The sequence below is a fragment of the Bufo bufo genome, chromosome 7, assembly GCF_905171765.1.
Source record: "Bufo bufo chromosome 7, aBufBuf1.1, whole genome shotgun sequence".
Lineage (NCBI taxonomy): Eukaryota > Metazoa > Chordata > Amphibia > Anura > Bufonidae > Bufo > Bufo bufo.
The window spans coordinates 24,451,469-24,470,404 of record NC_053395.1 but is presented as its reverse complement, the minus strand read 5'-3'; the positions used below and the strand labels follow the sequence as shown (position 1 = coordinate 24,470,404).

Sequence of the window (18,936 nt, the reverse complement as noted above, 5' to 3'; positions counted from 1 at the left end):
TGCATATTATATTGTATTTCTTTTAATAGTCGTATGATAGACATACAGCGCACGCATCAGGTCGTATTTACTTAGTGCATTTTAACACTAAACCTCAAGGCTATTGACTACAGGAACTTCTCCTGTCACAATACTAGGAAATAGCTGATGCAACCTCTTGCATAAAAGGATACCAAGCCTTTCACAACTCAGAGAGATGGTTTTCTCCCCCCCAATTAAGGTAATGATTTCAAACAACAAAACTGAAGCCAGTCATCTGTCCCTCCACTGCACTCTGAACACTCTTCCTCAAGTTTCCCTCTCCCCAACCAACATGGCCGCCAAATGCGGATGCGCGCACGGGAGGACGCAGTCACGCCTCTTGATGACGCCACGCCACGCCCCCTCCGAGCGCTTTATACATAATACTGACGGACGGTCTATTCTAGATTAGAAGTAAGAGGTGTGGTGGCCGTGGAGGGTCAATATTAGACGATTCCGCAAAACAACGACATGTCGTTCTGCTCGTTCTTTGGAGGGGAGATTTACAAAGATCACTTCAAGAATGGTAATGGAGACTTCACTTCGGAGCAGGGATAAGGGGGGATTCGGGGTAGAGGAGCTGCCTGTCAGTCCCAGTCTGGGGAAAGTTACTGGGAGTGCTGGTGCGTGGTGTTACCTAACATCAGGGGACCCTTGTGCACGGCTGCTATCCCTTTGGGGACATTTGCTCTGGTTGCCATGGCATTTAGAAGTGATAATCTATAGTGAGTGTTGCCATTTGTTGTAAAAACTAAAAGTCCCAGCATGCTTTAACAGGTGCAGACTGACATAGCATGCTGGGAGTTGTAGTAGTTTTAAGGTAGCCTCAAAATTGCTGCTTGCCCCCAGAGGAGTTACAACCAGCCGTGCAACTTTGTCACCCTGCTATGCGAGAAGACCGCAGTGGCGTTTGGTCGCCCCTGGATTGCGGTAAAATTGCAGCATGACGCGGCTCTAGCGATAAAAAAAATTCAGAATACGTATGTCTGGTGAAAAGTAGTGGCGGCAGCATGCAACATAGAGAAAACCGGAGCGGACGCGCCATGGCTGTCACTGGAAAAACGTTGCTTCGCCAATTCACCGTCCTCTATGTCACTTTGGTCCGTGACTCCGGCCTCGCTGCATTGTCTGTCTCCTTCAGTTTAAAGGGTTAACTCATGCACACCAGCGTTGGATGTCTTGCGATCCGCAAAACACAAAATCCCGGCTGTGTGCATTCCGTATTTTGCGGAACGGAACAGCTGACCCCAAATAGAACAGTCCTGTGTATCCTCGTCGGTTATGCCGACAATAATAGGACCTGTTCTATTTTATTTTTAATTTTTTTGCAGAACGGCCCGGCCATACGGAATACACACTGAGTCATTTACATATTTTTTTTTTTTTTGGCGGCCCCGTTGAAGTGAATGGTTCTGCTTACGGGGCGCCAAAAAAACGGAACAGACACGGAAACTATTACGTTTGTGTGCATGAGCCCTTAAGAAAACTTTTCAGGTGTCATAGGGACATGGCAAAAGTTCTGATGGGTGGGGGTCCGAGCTCTGAGACCCCCCCTCCCCCCGCGATTGCTAGAACGAGGAGAGAGAAGTGCTGGCATATCGCGCTTCTACGGGCTCAGTAGACGTCTATGGGCTTGCTTCTATTCCGTCTCCTGCTGCAATGATGCGCGGAGCACTTCTCTCTTTCCTCGCTCTAGCGATCGCTGGGGGTTTTGGCGCTCAGATCCCCCACCGACCTGAACTTTTTCTCCGTCCCTTTAAACTGAAGGAGGGAACCGTGTGGAGAAGACCTGACAATCCTATTTTCCCTCAGAGATTTAGTGAGAAGTGGAGCTGCAGTGTAAAGCATAGAAAAATGGTCAGTGCAATGGTTGAGAGGTGGACCGGTTTTGGCACTCAGACCCCCACCCATCAAAACGTTTCATAGATCTCTGTGATATGGAAAACTCTGTGACCCTTGGGTGTTTTCAATGAGCTGCAGGTCGAAGTGACGCTGATAAGATAAGGTGGCAGCAGTTATATCGGGTTTCCGTGTAGCGGTTGCTAAGCTGTAGCATGGCGCGAGCGGCTGCGATCTCTAGACGAGTTCAGCTGTGTTTGTCGCACTCTACCGCGGCGCTGCTGAAGCCCCAGCCTCAGGGTGCTCCGTCCTATGGTGCATATGCTAATATATATATTATTTATTTATATGCGGAGTCCCTCCATATATAGGAAGACGCCACGAGACCAGTGCCCTTTTGGTTGCAGCGTTCCTTAAAAGGAATGTCCGAAATAATTAGAAATTCCAGCAATGCCCGAAATGCTAAAATAAAATAAAAAATCTCCTGGTTCTCTGCGCCGCTGTGGCGGTCTTTCTCCTGCTGTAGCGGTGACATGCGCATTTGCAGCACAAGACCGCTGAGGATAGTGATTGGCTGCGTGCCATATACCTGCGTGTCGCCGCCGCAGCCTGCTGACGGACCGGTGCTGCAGACGCCATGAACGAGGGAGCACGGAATAATTTTTCTTTATTTTAAGGGGTTTTCCAGAAGTTCAGCACTGATGGCCCATCCTCAGGGTAGATCATCGGTATCTGATCGGTGGGAGCCCGATTCCTGGCATCCTCAGCCAATCGGCCGCTTCCTTTAACAAGGCCATTGACGTCTCGTTCATCGGTCACATGGTCTATGCCAGTTTAGCCCAACCTACGGCCCGCGGGCCACATCCCGCAAAGCTGTATCATGCGGCCCGTGCAGTGACCGAAGGGGGAGCTTGCGCACAGCTGCAGAAGAGACGCGCCTGCGCCGCCATTCCTAATCATACTGTGGGGCAGTACTATTATTAGTTTTGCAGCGACTGAAGACCCCATCTCCCCACACCCACCCGTACAGACCCCCTCTGGACTCTCAGCCAGGCATCAGAGCACGTCGAGGGAGAAGGACGAGTCAGATGGGAGCAGGAAGTCTACGGGGTGGGCGCAAGGCCCAGGTATGTGCCCCCTTTCACGGGGGGGGGGGGGGGTAAGGCCCAGGTATGTGCCCCCTTAACAGTGTTTGCATTTCTTTCTGGCAAAGCTACATGGTTCTGGCCCGCGAAATTTATACAATGTCCAGTGCGGCCCTCAGACGAAAAATGGTTAGGCACCACTGGTCTATGCAAGTGAATGAAACGGAGCTGCAATACCATGCACAACCACTAATGGCGCTGTGCCCGGTAAGCTGGGAGGAGGCTGCGGAGTCCCAGGTATCGGCTCATTGCTGATCAGATATTGATGATCTATCGTGACCCTAGGAGTCCCGGATAGCATTCAGGGGGTGCTGCTCAACCACTTAAAAATTTGGGCTCCATGACAACGTGTAGTCACGCGCCGTAAGATCACAACTAGTGAATGTGCTCAAGCGAGTTACCACGCCTGTGAGGTGTGATTTGGCAGAAATCCCAACCTGCAGGATTTCACTGTCATTAGTTGTGATTTTGTATCATGCGGCTGAACCGAGGTTGCGCTCTGCTGCGCAGACTGTGAATGTGCTGAGGATGATCCCTAGTTACCCATTACCCGTAGTAATGTGCAGTGCACGGAGGTTATTTTCCAGGAATTCACTCGCTGTCGCAGCAAATCTTCTACAAGATAAACGGAAGTGGGGGATTGTGAAGGTTCCCCGGTGCTTCATACTGAGGAATTACTAGTTATGCAATTTCCTTCCCTGCTTTCTGCGCTGATCCAGTGACACAACAGGGTGCAGTATTCAGCCCTATGAGCAGAATACAGGGTGCTGTTTATGGCGGCCTGTATTCAGATCCCCGGCAGCCATATGAGCAGAATACAGGGTGCTGTTTATGGCGGCCTGTATTCAGTTCCCCGGCAGCCCTATGAGCAGAATACAGAGTGCTGTTTATGGCGGCCTGTATTCAGTTCCCCGGCAGCCCTATGAGCAGAATACAGGGTGCTGTTTATGGCGGCCTGTATTCAGATCCCTGGCAGCCCTATGAGCAGAATACAGGGGGCTGTTTATGGCGGCCTGTAGTCAGATCCCCGGCAGCCCTATGAGCAGAATACAGGGTGCTGTTTATGGCGGCCTGTATTCAGATCCCTGGCAGCCCTATGAGCAGAATACAGGGGGCCGTTTATAGCGGCCTGTATTCAGATCCCCGGCAGCCCTATGAGCAGAATACAGAGTGCTGTTTATGGCGGCCTGTATTCAGATCCCCGGCAGCCCTATGAGCAGAATACAGGGTGCTGTTTATGGCGGCCTGTATTCAGATCCCCGGCAGCCCTATGAGCAGAATACAGGGTGCTGTTTATGGCGGCCTGTATTCAGATCCCCGGCAGCCATATGAGCAGAATACAGGGTGCTGTTTATGGCGGCCTGTATTCAGATCCCCGGCAGCCCTATGAGCAGAATACAGGGTGCTGTTTATGGCGGCCTGTATTCAGATCCCCGGCAGCCCTATGAGCAGAATACAGGGTGCTGTTTATGGCGGCCTGTATTCAGATCCCCGGCAGCCATATGAGCAGAATACAGGGTGCTGTTTATGGCGGCCTGTATTCAGATCCCCGGCAGCCCTATGAGCAGAATACAGGGTGCTGTTTATGGCGGCCTGTATTCAGATCCCCGGCAGCCCTATGAGCAGAATACAGGGTGCCGTTTATGGCGGCCTGTATTCAGATCTCCGGCAGCCCTATGAGCAGAATACAGGGTGCCGTTTATGGCGGCCTGTATTTAGATCCCCGGCAGCCCTATGAGCAGAATACAGGGTGCTGTTTATGGCGGCCTGTATTCAGATCCCTGGCAGCCCTATGAGCAGAATACAGGGTGCCGTTTATAGCAGCCTGTATTCAGATCCCTGGCAGCCCTATGAGCAGAATACAGGGTGCTGTTTATGGCGGCCTGTATTCAGATCCCTGGCAGCCCTATGAGCAGAATACAGAGTGCTGTTTATGGCGGCCTGTATTCAGATCCCCGGCAGCCCTATGAGCAGAATACAGGGTGCTGTTTATAGCGGCCTGTATTCAGATCCCCGGCAGCCCTATGAGCAGAATACAGGGTGCTGGCGGCCTGTATTCAGATCCCCGGCAGCCCTATGAGCAGAATACAGGGTGCTGTTTATGGCGGCCTGTATTCAGATCCCCGGCAGCCCTATGAGCAGAATACAGGGTGCTGTTTATGGCGGCCTGTATTCAGATCCCCGGCAGCCCTATGAGCAGAATACAGGGTGCTGTTTATGGCGGCCTGTATTCAGATCCCCGGCAGCCCTATGAGCAGAATACAGGGTGCTGTTTATGGCGGCCTGTATTCAGATCCCCGGCAGCCCTATGAGCAGAATACAGGGTGCTGTTTATGGCGGCCTGTAGTCAGGCCTTGAGAAGCGGACTCAGACTTTTGTAATGGGTATAAATCTTTATGTATTAATGTTTTGCTAATCTACCTTTATGTGTCAATTCTTTGCTGTTTTTCAAGATCTCCGATAGCTGTCATTGAATGGGAACACTTTTTTATTTATATCCAGTGACTGAAAACCCTGCACAGATCTAAGATGATGAGAGTTTGTTACCATTGTATCCAGACAATCCTCTGTGAGCGGCGCAGCCTGGACTCCTCGATGATACTTGTTAAACCGCACTGATACATTGTAACAAACTAACAGGACAGCAGAGAAATGTTGGCGCTGATGTGTCCAGTCTGGACAAGCCTAAACACAATTGTAACAAACCCTCAGCTGTGAGAAGTATTAGGTCAGGACAGGTTTTCAGCCTCTGGGATGTTTACAGTTAGAAACAGCAAGCGGAGATCTTGAAAATGGTAAAGAGTTGCAAGGCACTGTCTATTAGAAGTTTGCAGAATTTGTAATTCCACCGTGATGAGTAATGATTTGCTTTTCGCTCCGTCTTTAGGGATGTACGTGTGCGCCAAGTGCGGGTACGAGCTGTTCTCCAGCCGCACCAAGTTTGAGCATTCCTCGCCCTGGCCCGCCTTCACAGAGACCATCCACGAGGACAGCGTCTCCAAGTATGTAGAGCGGCCCAACGCTCTCAAGGTAAGAGTGCACAAGGGGCAGCGGTCTGCAGCCTGCGGTGGAACTACAACTCCCAGCATGCTGCGGGTGGCCATTTCACCGCAGCTGGAGCCCCACAGGATGCAGACTACTACCTTATGTTGTCTAGTCATTGCCAAGATGATGCACCAGTCAGGGGGGGGCATTATGCAGAGCCCTGATGTGATGTCACGCACGTTTTTTCTTCCCCGCAGGTCTCGTGTGGGAAGTGCGGCAATGGACTCGGCCATGAGTTCTTAAACGACGGCCCCAAGAAAGGACAGTCCCGCTTCTGAATATTCAGCAGCTCGATTAAGTTCGTCCCTAAAGGTAACGGCTGCACCGCTATATGCAGTCCTTATAGAGAAGGATTTGGGTGTCCTTGTAGATGGTAGATTAAATAACAGCACAATGTCAATCAGCTGCTTCTAAGGCACCAGGATATTGTCATGCATTAAACGAGGCATGGACTCGCGGGGCAGGGATGTAATATTACCACTTTACAAAGCGTTGGTGCGGCCTCATCTGGAATACGCAGTCCAGTTCTGGGCACCAGTCCATAGAAAGGACGCTCTGCAGCTGGAAAAAGTACAGAGGAGAGCGACTAAACTGATAAGGGGAATGGAGGGTCTTAGTTATGAAGAAAGATGAAAAGAATAGAATTGATTTAGTCTTGAGAAGAGACGTCTAAGGGGGACATGATTAACCTATACAAATATATAAATGGTCCATACAAAAAATACAGTGAAAAGCTGTTCCATGTAAAATGCCCTCAAAACAGAAGGGGGCGCTGCCTCCGACTGGAGAGGAAAAAGTTCAGTCTCCGGAAGCGTCAAAGCTACTGTGAGAACTGTGAATCTGCGGAGTAGAAACATAGAAACATAGAAACATAGAATGTGTCGGCAGATAAGAACCATTTGGCCCATCTAGTCTGCCCAATATACTGAATACTATGGATAGCCCCTGGCCCTATCTTATATGAAGGATGGCCTTATGCCTATCCCATGCATGCTTAAACTTCTCCACTGTATTTGCAGCTACCACTTCTGCAGGAAGGCTATTCCATGCATCCACTACTCTCTCAGTAAAGTAATACTTCCTTATATTACTTTTAAACCTTTGCCCCTCTAATTTAAAACTGTGTCCTCTTGTGGTAGTTTTTCTTCTTTTAAATATGCTCTCTTCCTTTACCGAGTTGATTCCCTTTATGTATTTAAAAGTTTCTCTCATATCCCCTCTGTCTCTTCTTTCTTCCAAGCTATACATATTAAGGTCCTTTAACCTTTCCTGGTAAGTTTTATCCTGCAATCCATGTACTAGTTTAGTAGCTCTTCTCTGAACTCTCTCTAGAGTATCTATATCCTTCTGGAGATATGGCCTCCAGTACTGCGCACAATACTCCAAGTGAGGTCTCACCAGTGTTCTGTACAGCGGCATAAGCACTTCACTCTTTCTACTGCTTATACCTCTCCCTATACATCCAAGCATTCTGCTGGCATTTCGTGCTGCTCTATTACATTGTCTTCCCACCTTTAAGTCTTCTGAAATAATTACTCCTAAATCCCTTTCCTCAGATACTGAGGTCAGGACTGTGTCAAATATTCTATATTCTGCCCTTGGGTTTTTACGCCCCAGGTGCATTATCTTGCACTTATCCACATTAAATTTCAGTTTCCAGAGTTCTGACCATTCTTCTAGTTTTCCTAAATCCTTTTCCATTTGGCGTTTCCCTCCAGGAACATCAACCCTGTTACATATCTTTGTGTCATCAGCAAAAAGACAAACCTTACCAGCGAGGCCTTTTGCAATATCACTTATGAAGATATTAAACAAAATCGGTCCCAGTACAGATCCCTGTGGAACCCCACTGGTAACATTACCTTGTTTTGAATGTTCTCCATTGACTACAACCCTCTGTTGTCTGTCACTCAGCCACTGCCTAATCCACTCAACAATATGGGAGTCCAAGCACAATGACTGCAGTTTATTGATAAGTCTTCTATGTGGGACAGTGTCAAAAGCCTTACTAAAATCTAGATATGCGATGTCTACTGCACCTCCACCGTCTATTATTTTATTCACCCAGTCAAAAAAATCTATAAGATTTGTTTGACATGATCTCCCTGAAGTAAACCCATGTTGTTTTTCATCTTGCAATCCATGGGATTTTAGATGTTCCACAATCCTATCCTTTAATAGGGTTTCCATAAATTTGCCTACTATTGATGTCAGACTCACTGGTCTATAGTTGCTCGATTCCTCCCTACTACCTTTCTTGTGAATGGGCACGACATTTGCCAATTTCCAATCTTCCGGGACGACTCCTGTTACTAATGATTGGTTAAATAAATCTGTTAACGGTTTTGCCAGCTCACTACTAAGCTCTTTTAATAATTTTGGGTGTATCTCATCAGGCCCCTGTGACTTATCTGTCTTCACCTTAGACAGCAAACTTAGAACATCTTCCTCTGTAAAGATACATGCATCAAACGATTTAATAGTCATTCTTTCTAGTGGAGGTCCTTCTCCTTTTCCTCAGGACGTGGTCACAGCAGGAACGGGGGGCGGTATTAAACAGGGTTTAGATGAATTCTTAAAAGTAAACAACATTAATGCTTATGAAAACGTGTAGAAATCTGAGTCTCGCTCCATTCTGGGATTCGCGTCCCCACCGATCCCTTGGTTGAACTTGATGGACGTTTGTCTTTTTTCAACCGTATTCACTATGTAACTATATACCTCAATACCACTGCTTGCTGTCAGCAGCAGAGTCTTGTAAGACTGTGGTTTACTCACAAACCTCCTGACTAGGGATGAGCAAATCGACTTTGGATGAAACAACCGAAGTCGATTCGCATAAAACTTAGTTCTAATACTGTACGGAGCAGAATGTATTGGCTCCGATGAGCCGAAGTTATTACTTCGCAAAGACTTCGCACCATAACTTCATAAATCAATTTCTATTGTAAAAAAACATTTCTCGAGCTCGGGTTCGGTTCCAAGGTACCTGCTCCGTACAGTATTAGAATGACGTTTTATGCGATTCGCTCATCCCTACTCCTGACCACTGGCCGTTCAGGCTTGTCATGGGGGCGCTGCAGGGATCCCGACTGGATGTCCTAGTGGCAGCTATCTGTGGCCAGTAATATGGACGGTAACTGGGACAGATCAAGTGACAGGAAGTGTTACCATAGGGACACAAAAGCAGTTGCTGTATAGAATCATCTGTAGTTTCATGGACTAATAAAAAGTTAGATATTAAAAGGGTTTTCCAAGATTTTTATACTCTGGATAGGTCATCAGTATCTGATCGGATGTCGGACCCCCGCCGACCAGCTGTTTGGGAAGGCAGCAGTGCTCGCAGTAGCCCCACAGCCTTCTCAGCGCTCTCCAAGCACAGCGCCCTACATTGTATAGTGGCTGTACTTGGTATTGCATATTGCAGCTCAGCCTCATTCACTTCTATGAGGCTGAGCTGCACCTAGGCCATGTGAGCACTGGTGCCTTCTCAAACGGCTGATCAGCAGGGGCAGGGCCGGCGCCACCAGTAAGGCGACTTAGGCAGTCGCCTAGGGCGCCATTTAGCAGGGGGCGCCCGTTGCAGTGTAAAAAAAAAAAAAAAAGTTGGTTATCTAAGTTCGGCCGGCCGGCGGCGCCTCCTGAGCGGCTGAGCGCTTGCCGCTCTAAAGAATCTCCGGCCGCCGGCTCAATGCTGCGCAGCCAGCCTGCGCCTGCTGTCATTCTGTGTCTGCTCTGTGCTGTGTCCGTGGCCGAGCTCTGTTTGGTCCGCGGTACAGGAGCTTTTGTTTCCTGTACCCGGCCGGACTGACAGGAAGTGCTCACTTAGTGTGCACTTCCTTTCAGTCCGGCCGGGTACAGGAAACAAATGCTCCTGTACCTTGGACCGAACAGAGCTCGGCCATGCTACACTAGAGGTGACGGGGGGGGGGGGGGGGGATGGAAATGAGTGACAAGGAAGAGGGGGGCTGCAATGAGAGTGACAAGGAAGAGGGGGGCTGCAATGAGAGTGACAAGGAAGAGGGGGGCTGCAATGAGAGTGACAAGGAAGAGGGGGGCTGCAATGAGAGTGACAAGGAAGAGGGGGGCTGCAATGAGAGTGACAAGGAAGGGGGGGGGGGGGGCTGGAATGAGAGTGACAAGGAAGGGGGGGGCTGGAATGAGAGTGACGAGGGGGGGGGCTGGAATGAGAGTGACGAGGGGGGGGGGCTGGAATGAGAGTGACGAGGGGGGGGGCTGGAATGAGAGTGACGAGGGGGGGGGCTGGAATGAGAGACGAGGGGGGGGGCTGGAATGAGTGACGAGGGGGGGGGGGCTGGAATGAGAGTGACGAGGGGGGGGGGGTGGAATGAGAGTGACGAGGGGGGGGTAAAATGAGTGACAAGGGAGGGGGGCTGGAATGAGAGTGACAAGGGGGGGGGCTGGAATGAGAGTGACGAGGGGGGGGTAAAATGAGTGACAAGGGAGGGGGGCTGGAATGAGAGTGACAAGGGAGGGGGGGGGTAAAATGAGTGACGAGGGGGGGGGCTGGAATGAGAGTGACGAGGGGGGGGGCTGGAATGAGAGTGACGAGGGGGGGGGGCTGGAATGAGAGTGACGAGGGGGGGGGCTGGAATGAGAGTGACGAGGGGGGGGGCTGGAATGAGAGTGACGAGGGGGGGGGCTGGAATGAGAGTGAGGGGGGGGCTGGAATGAGTGACGAGGGGGGGGGGGCTGGAATGAGAGTGACGAGGGGGGGGGGGCTGGAATGAGAGTGACGAGGGGGGGGGGCTGGAATGAGAGTGACGAGGGGGGGGGTAAAATGAGTGACAAGGGAGGGGGGCTGGAATGAGAGTGACAAGGGGGGGGGCTGGAATGAGAGTGACGAGGGGGGGGTAAAATGAGTGACAAGGGAGGGGGGCTGGAATGAGAGTGACAAGGGAGGGGGGGGTAAAATGAGTGAAGGGGGGGGGGGGCTGGAATGAGAGTGACGAGGGGGGGGGGGGGCTGGAATGAGAGTGACGAGGGGGGGGGGCTGGAATGAGAGTGACAAGGGAGGGGGGGGGGAGAGAAGAGAGTGACAAGGGAGTCCCCAGAGCCAGACCAAGAGCCAGAGACCAGATCATCTTATTGTCCAGGTGGTAAGTAGACAATGCAATATGTTTATTATGTAATTGTTTAGTTATTAATACTACATTGGAGACTAATTTACCTCACATTTAGGGTCCAGTCACACATCCGTGTGTGTTTTGCGGATCCAAAAAACACGGACAGCAGCAATGTGCGTTCCGCATTTTGCGGGCACTAAGAGAATATGCCTATTCTTGTCCGCTATTGCGGACAAGAATAGGACATGTTCTATTTTTTTCAGGATCGGAATTGCGGATCCCATAGAAATGTATGGGTCCGCAATTCCGTTCCGCAAAAAGAGACAGCTACAAGAAGCTGGATTAACCCTAAGGGAAACATAGCAGTTCTTTTAATTTAGGCGGCAATTTTTATCTTGCCTAGGGCGGCAAAAATCCTTGCACCGGCCCTGAGCAGGGGTCAGACCCCGGCAATGATCTATCCAGGACTTGGAAAACCCCTTTAAGGGTCTCGCTCTTTTTCCTTTCCCTTCTTCTTTTTTTTTCTTTCTTTATTTCTTATCCATCCTTCCTTCCTTCATCCGGAAGAAAGTGGCCATGTTTTTTCAATGGGTTGTCTGAGACTTTGATATTGATGGCCTATATTCAGATTGGCGCGTCTGACCCTCGGCACCCTTGCCTATCAGCTGCGGTTTCTTCCTAGGCCAATGATGACGCCTTCACCGGTCACATTCAAGTGAATGGGGCTGATTACAGTACCAAGCACAACCACCATGCAATGTACGGCGCTGCGCTTGGTAAGCTGCGAGGAGATCGCGGCGCTCACCAGAATGCAACGGCCTCTTTAAACGGGCCCCCACCGATCAGATGATGATGACCTGTCCAGAGAACAGGGCTTGTCCATACACGGCCACCACAAAGGAGCGATCTGTGGGGGCCCCTGTTCTGGTCCATAGGAGCCATATACAACTGTATGCAGATTGCCCTCTAGTGGCGGCAAGAGGCCAGTTGCCCATAGCAGCCATTCGGAGTCCCGCTTTAATTTTTGCCACAGCAGGTTTTAAAAGGAAAGCAGGGATCTGATTGGTTGCTATGGGCAACACTGACCATTTTTTGGAGGCAGGCGGTATACACCTATATTATATATCAGATGGAAATGCCCTTTAACTACCATGTGGTGTTTCACCCTCACTATTTGTCTTTTTTTTTTTTTTCTCTTTCTTCAGACAAAGTCGACGGGGGAGCGAATCGAGCTTAAAGCCCCAACAAACCGCACCATCAGCGGGACGCCCCCAACCTTCCCCCACGCCCCATCAACAAATGAATCGGATGAGGTAAAGCCTCCACCGGACGTCTCGTCTGATGAAAACGTTACGTGATGGCGTCGGATGTGGTTCGGAGCGTCTTTCTGGAGCTGATCACATTGCATCCGCAGCGTGTCAGCCGCACACGCACATTCCCTCCCCCACCCCTCCACCCAGCGCGCAGCCGGCGGGGTCTCTTACCGGTTATTTTACATGGATGATAGTGGCTGGAATGGCAGCAAAGGGTTAACCGTGGCTGGTTATCACTGCGCCAGTATTTTAACAGTAGATGATGGTAAATTTGGGCCTTGTGTAATCAACCTAATTGAAGTGATTGGTGTACGGGCACACGCTGGCAGGCCACGCCCACCCGCAGCCGCTAATGGCCGGGCAGGTTGGTGGTTTAATCGTGCAGCCAGGGGTGAGCATGCCTGTGCCGCATCATGCCTTCCTGGTAGGTTGGTGGATGTCCTCCATGTTTAAAAGGGTTTTCTGGGATTTTGATATTTGCAATCCTCAGGATAGGTTATTAGTGTCTGATTATGGGGGTCCGACTCCCACTGATCGACTGTTTGAAGAGGCCACAGCGCTCAGGTAAGTGCTACGGCCTCCTCACAGCTCACCAAGCGCAGCGCCATCCATTGTATAGTGGTTGTGCTTGGTATTGCATCCCAGGCCCATTCCTTTGAATGCGCCTAGGCCACGTGACCAATGAACGTGAGGGAGCACTGGAGCACCTTGGCCAGCTGATCGGTGGGGGTGCTGGGAGTCTGAGCTCACCAATTGGATATTGGTGACCTGTCCTAAGGCCATCAATATCTAAATCACTGAAAACCCCTTTAAAGTTTTTTTTTTTATATATGAACTGCGCCACTCTTGTCCAGTGGCCGGATCTAGTATTGCAGCTCAATCCAGCTCAAATGAATATTGCAATACCAGACACGGCCCATCCAGCTAAAGTGGTGCTTAAACAGTCACTGTACTCACACAGCTTTACATTAAAGGGATTCTGTCACCTCGTTTTAGGTTATAGACCTGCGGACATGCACAGCTAGATCGCCGCTAGCTTGTCCGCAATATACCTGTCCTATAGGGCTGTGTCCTTTTTATTTTGTTTAAAAAATGATTTTAGAGATATGTAAATGAGCCTTGTAAGGTGCCCAAGGGGCTGTACGAACCTTCTTGGTGCCCAGCCACGCCCCCTGTAAAGGAGCCCAGCGCCGCCTGTGTCCTCCGAATCTCCTCCTTGCTTCACAGTTAGATTGCCGTAATCTCGCGATGCGCATGCGCAGTTCCTTCCCTGAGGCTGATGCCAGCACAGGTAAGGACCACTATACAGGCCCTGCGCATGCGCGAGCTCGCGCATCACGAGACTACGGCAATCTAACTGAAGAAAGGAGGAGATTCGGAGGACGCAGGCGGCGCTGGGCTCCTTTTATAGGGGGCGTGGCTGGGCACCAAGAAGGTTAGCACAGCCCCTTGGGCACCTTACAAGGCTCATTTACATATCTCTAAAATCATTTTTTAAACAAAATAAAAGGACACAGCCCTATAGGACAGGTATATTGCGGACATGCTAGCGGCGATCTAGCCATGCATGTCCGCAGGTCTAGAACCTAAAATGAGGTGACAGAATCCCTTTAATCAATAGTATAAGTGACCACAAGAAACTTTGTAATCTATTTCATCAGTGAGAAATATCTAGTCCTCTTATCAACTGTTTACCACACAAACCCCCCCCCCCCCTCCTTTGAAGATGGAGCAGCTCCGTAGGAGTATCACAAATATTACACATTAATACAAGTCTATGGAGAGGGGGGGGGGGGGGGGGTGTGAGCAGCAGCATGATTGAGAGAACACTAAAGAGACTGCACAGCTACCTAGGAGATTTGTATCTCGGCACAAGTGCTAAATTCACGACCAGTACAGGTCAGTACCTCTCTGTATGGTCCTTCAGGATCCTGGGGCATACTTCTGAGCAAAAGAAGGTTAGGAAGGAGCTTCTCCTCTACTTTCTGTGTTCAGTGGATGGCAGCTAGTCTCCACTCACCATGTCTGAGAGATCTGCAAATCAGAATACTGCTGAACAGTGCCAGATACAAGTTATACAGTGTTGTTCCTCATGTACACGCACTGTCCTATTGATTAATGCAAAGTCTGTTGGAAGGTTAGGAATGGTTTTAATATGGAGCAGAAAGGGGGCGTGGCCTCACACCTCAGTAAGGCGGGTTTTATATAGCGCTAGAACGGTGGCTTTGCTGCTACAGTATTTTATCACAGTGGTCACATGGCGCCTTAAGATTTTCCCATTGGGTCACAGAAATAAGAAGTGTCATTTTGTTCTTGTCGCAGCGGTTTCAGATGTCACGTAAAAATGCAAAACGAATCACTGGAAAATGCTGCGAGGTGTAGATTTCTTTATGTCAATGACTTTCACCAATGAATTAAAAATCTTCTAGTTTCTTGAGAAAACTGAAAGACTGGACTCCATTTTTACGGGGACCTCTGGGGGGAGGGGCGGGGGGGTTATCTCGTTGTCCATAGCAATCGAGCACCGTGCAGCTTCTATTTCTTCAGAGCAGCTTAAAGGGCTTGTCCAGGGTCAGAAACATGGTTGCTTTCTTCCAATGTGACTGAGCACCGAGGCTTCTTCGTGCAGCTGATCTCATATTGATGACCTGTCCGGAAGATGGGCCATCAATATGTAAATTTTGGAGAACCCCTTTAAAGGAGTTCTCTGCTTTGGACCGTCCCGAACATTATATTATGTGGCTACTCTGCCCCCATCACCACCGTTTTTAAAGGGGATGTCCAGCTGGGAAAGATTATTGGAGCGGAAGTGGCTGGGGATTGGTAAGTTTGTTTGTTTTTCCCCCCGTAACTCGCTGTAACCAGTTTCCCAATAATTTTTCTCCCCTCTAGACAACCCCTTTAACTAATACAATGCTCCACTTTTCCTGATGCTTGAATAAAGAGAAAGGGGTGTTGATAGGGACTGTAGTAACCCGAAATGTCCACTAGATGGTAGACTTGCATTGCAAATCCTTTGTTGCATGGTACAGGGATCAGCAACCTCTCCAGCTGTAGTGAGACTACGACTCTCAGCATGCTCCATTCACTTCTATGGGAGTTCTGGGGAGTTGTAGTTTCACAACAGCTGGCGTGCCGGAGGTTGCTGACCTCTGGTATAGCATATGCACCGCCATACTGTGCTTTCCACAAATGATGGAAATGACCTGTTTAGTTCACAGAGGACTGCTTAGACCAGAGGTCAGCTGCGAAACTACAACTCCCATCATGCACACTTTTTCCACTGTTCTCGGAACTCCTATAAAAGGGAATGGAGCATGCTGGGAGTTGTAGTTTCACAACGGCTTGTGCTGACCTCTGGTCTAAGCTGTATATTTTGGATCACATTCCCTCCTCCTTCCTACCCCAGATCTGTACTGGGTTTCAAACTGTTCTCATTCACTGCCAGCAAGCAGGGATCTTAACAGTGACGAGGAATTGAAGAGCGACGTATATTAGAAAGCTGCAGAGCCTCCTCTCCTGGTTCTGATCTCTTCTCTTGGTGTCACAGGTGGATGAGCTGCAAAAATGTGACCCGTATAACATGTCAAAGGCTTGAAGGAAGGGGGGATGGGAATAATTTGAAAACTTAATTGCTGACAGGTTCAGGCACAAATAATTGGGGATTGAGGTAAACGGCTGCAGATTTGTGGCTCTGGTATCCTGACCTTCTGGGACGTAAGAAAATTGGGGAAGAACAAAGGGTGTCGCTGCAATACCAGACACAACCTGTGGCCAAGTGTGGCGCTGTTTCTGGAAGAAAGCAGCCATTTTTTCCCCAACCCTTTAATTATATCTTCTGTGACTCTCGTGTAAAATCCAGCTTATACGATTTGCTGTTGAAACCAGTATATCCCAGTGCAATCATTTGCAATACAGTGGTTTGAAAAGGCCGGCGATGAGATTCCCATCACCACCCTACACCGTATCAATCCATCAGCTCCATTTTTGTGCCGCGTTTCCTCCCAGAATTCACTCTGAATGGTCCTTATCTGCCATTCCTATCATGTAATGATATAGCGGTGGATCGGGTGTACGGCCGCACAATGGACCTGATTGAATGACCCCCTTTTACCGTTCAGCCGCAGCGCTGACAGGGCAGCCTGGTCATTGAGCCGCAGGCTGGATGTTTATAATGGAAAGCAGATGGGATGCTCATCGTCTGCACCGCCATACCCATCATTGCCTTCATACAAGCAGGAGAATACAATGGGAAGTGCCTCGGGTATTGTCATGAAGCTCCTCAGGGGTCACCTGAGTATCCCCGACCCAACAGCGGCATAGTTCTGGTCTAATGCTGCTCACAGCTGAGGGTTTGTTACAGTTGTACCCAGTCTATGCTAGCCTGATATATTGTAGCAAAACTACCATGAATGTATCAGTGCAGGATTGTCTAAACTGGATACCATCATAGTAACGACTCACCAGTATTAAGGATACGTGAATGTTTAGATATTTTCATTCACTGGCAGCAAGCAAAGATGTTGAAACAGGGGAAGAATTGCAACACAAATTTACATTAGAAGTTGATAGAGCCTTTACCAAGTCATATAGATCCCACCTTCTAGGCGGAGTATTTTCTTAATCTATCCCAAAACCGATAGGGGTTGTAGTTTCCTGCCTAGGAATAAAATGACAGAACTCCGACTGCCTGTGGCCACCACTAGAGGGAGCTGATTGCACACATTGATGAAAAGTAATAAAACTGTATGCTATGAGCTCCCTCTAGTGGTAGCTGCAAGTAATAGAAAGAATTATCACTTTATCCTTATGGTTACACAGGCGATTTCTTGCTTTGCATCTGAAAAAAATGGAGCTCAGGCCAGTATGAGAGTTCGGAAAGGAATTCTCTCAGAATGGTGTCAAAATATGGCCTACACTTAAGACAAGAGTGGACAATGCCGAAGAGGCAGGATTAAAAATCTGCACACCATGGGTTGATCTGTTCCTCGAAGGGAGCGTCCAGTTTTGAGAACCCCCTTCCCAGGTAATAGGTCCCCCGAAAATCAGGTGATGGATGGAGCACATAGTATACATTAGGTCAGCAGCTTCCAGCTGTTGTAGTAAAACTACAACTCCTAGCATGCACTCTTGCTTGACTGTTCTCAATCCTCCCGCAGTAGTGAATGGAGCTTGCTGAGAGTTGTAGTTTCACAACAGCTACATTACTAAAGGTTGCCGACCCCTGATTGATGCGGTTCCCATTGAAATCAATGTATAATGTCATTGGGAGCGGCTCTTCTTCCCCAGCTATTAGAGGGTATGTACCTAGACCACGTCCTCTGTTTCAGTGGTCTGCAACCTGCGATTCTCCAGCACCTCTCCTGTGGCTGTCAGGGCATGCTGGGAGTTGTAGTTATGCATGTGCTGTAGATCTAGGGATTGGAGATGACTTTTTTCCCCAGTGCTTTCCGGAGACGGAGTCTGTTTCCACGTAAATCTCACATCAAAGCCCCTGTGCGCAGAATTTTGGGGCGAAAACCGCCCTGGAAGTAAAGCGCAGAAAGAGCGGTTATAACATTGCATGGTTTGCAGTAAAACCACCTGTCAGCGCGGCGCTGAGCCGGACGCGGGGGCGCTGTGTGCCTCTCTACCCTAAAGCCCTGCAGAAAATAGAAGGAGCCTAATGAAGGTGAAGCAGTCGACTCATTAGCGAGTCATTACCGCGCCAGCTGCCAGCGAGGAATCACGTAACGTCTGGATGAAATTAAAGACTTAGCGGCCGTCTTCATCTTCGGTGGAAAAAACAATTTATCTTAATTCTTTGATGGTTCTTCCCCCGGGGAATTCTGGGTTAGTGGCTTCAAGTACCCAAAAAATAATGATGATGATGGGCACTGATGGTACATGGGTAGAACATGGCTGTTACAATACTGGTAGCTGATGGCACATGGGTAGAACATGGGCATTACTGTACTGGTAGCTGATGGCACATGGGTATTACTGTACTGGTAGCTGATGGCACATGGGTAGAACATGGGCATTACTGTACTGGTAGCTGATGGCACATGGGTAGAACATGGGCACAGCTGCCACATGGGTAGAACATGGCTGTTACTATACTGGTAGCTGATGGCATATGGGTAGAACATGGCTGTTACTATACTGGTAGCTGATGGCATATGGATAGAACATGGGCATTACTGTACTGGTAGCTGATGGCACATGGGTAGAACATGGGCATTACTGTACTGGTAGCTGATGGCACATGGGTAGAACATGGGCATTACTATACTGGTAGCTGATGGCATATGGATAGAACATGGGCATTACTGTACTGGTAGCTGATGGCACATGGGTAGAACATGGGCATTACTATACTGGTAGCTGATGGCATATGGATAGAACATGGGCATTACTGTACTGGTAGCTGATGGCACATGGGTAGAACATGGGCATTACTGTACTGGTAGCTGATGGCACATGGGTAGAACATGGCTGTTACTG

The 18,936-nt window shown here is 49.2% G+C and overlaps 1 protein-coding gene across 1 annotated transcript; it reads left to right on the top strand.

The window, feature by feature from the left end:
- Positions 1-390: 390 nt before the first annotated feature.
- Positions 391-12,544, top strand: MSRB1 (methionine sulfoxide reductase B1). The gene is made up of 4 exons (XM_040440106.1): positions 391-547; positions 5,893-6,035; positions 6,248-6,362; positions 12,343-12,544. The coding sequence occupies exons 1-4, from the start codon at positions 493-495 to the stop codon at positions 12,372-12,374; spliced, it is 345 nt and encodes a 114-aa protein (XP_040296040.1). The 5' UTR covers positions 391-492; the 3' UTR covers positions 12,375-12,544.
- Positions 12,545-18,936: the final 6,392 nt, after the last annotated feature.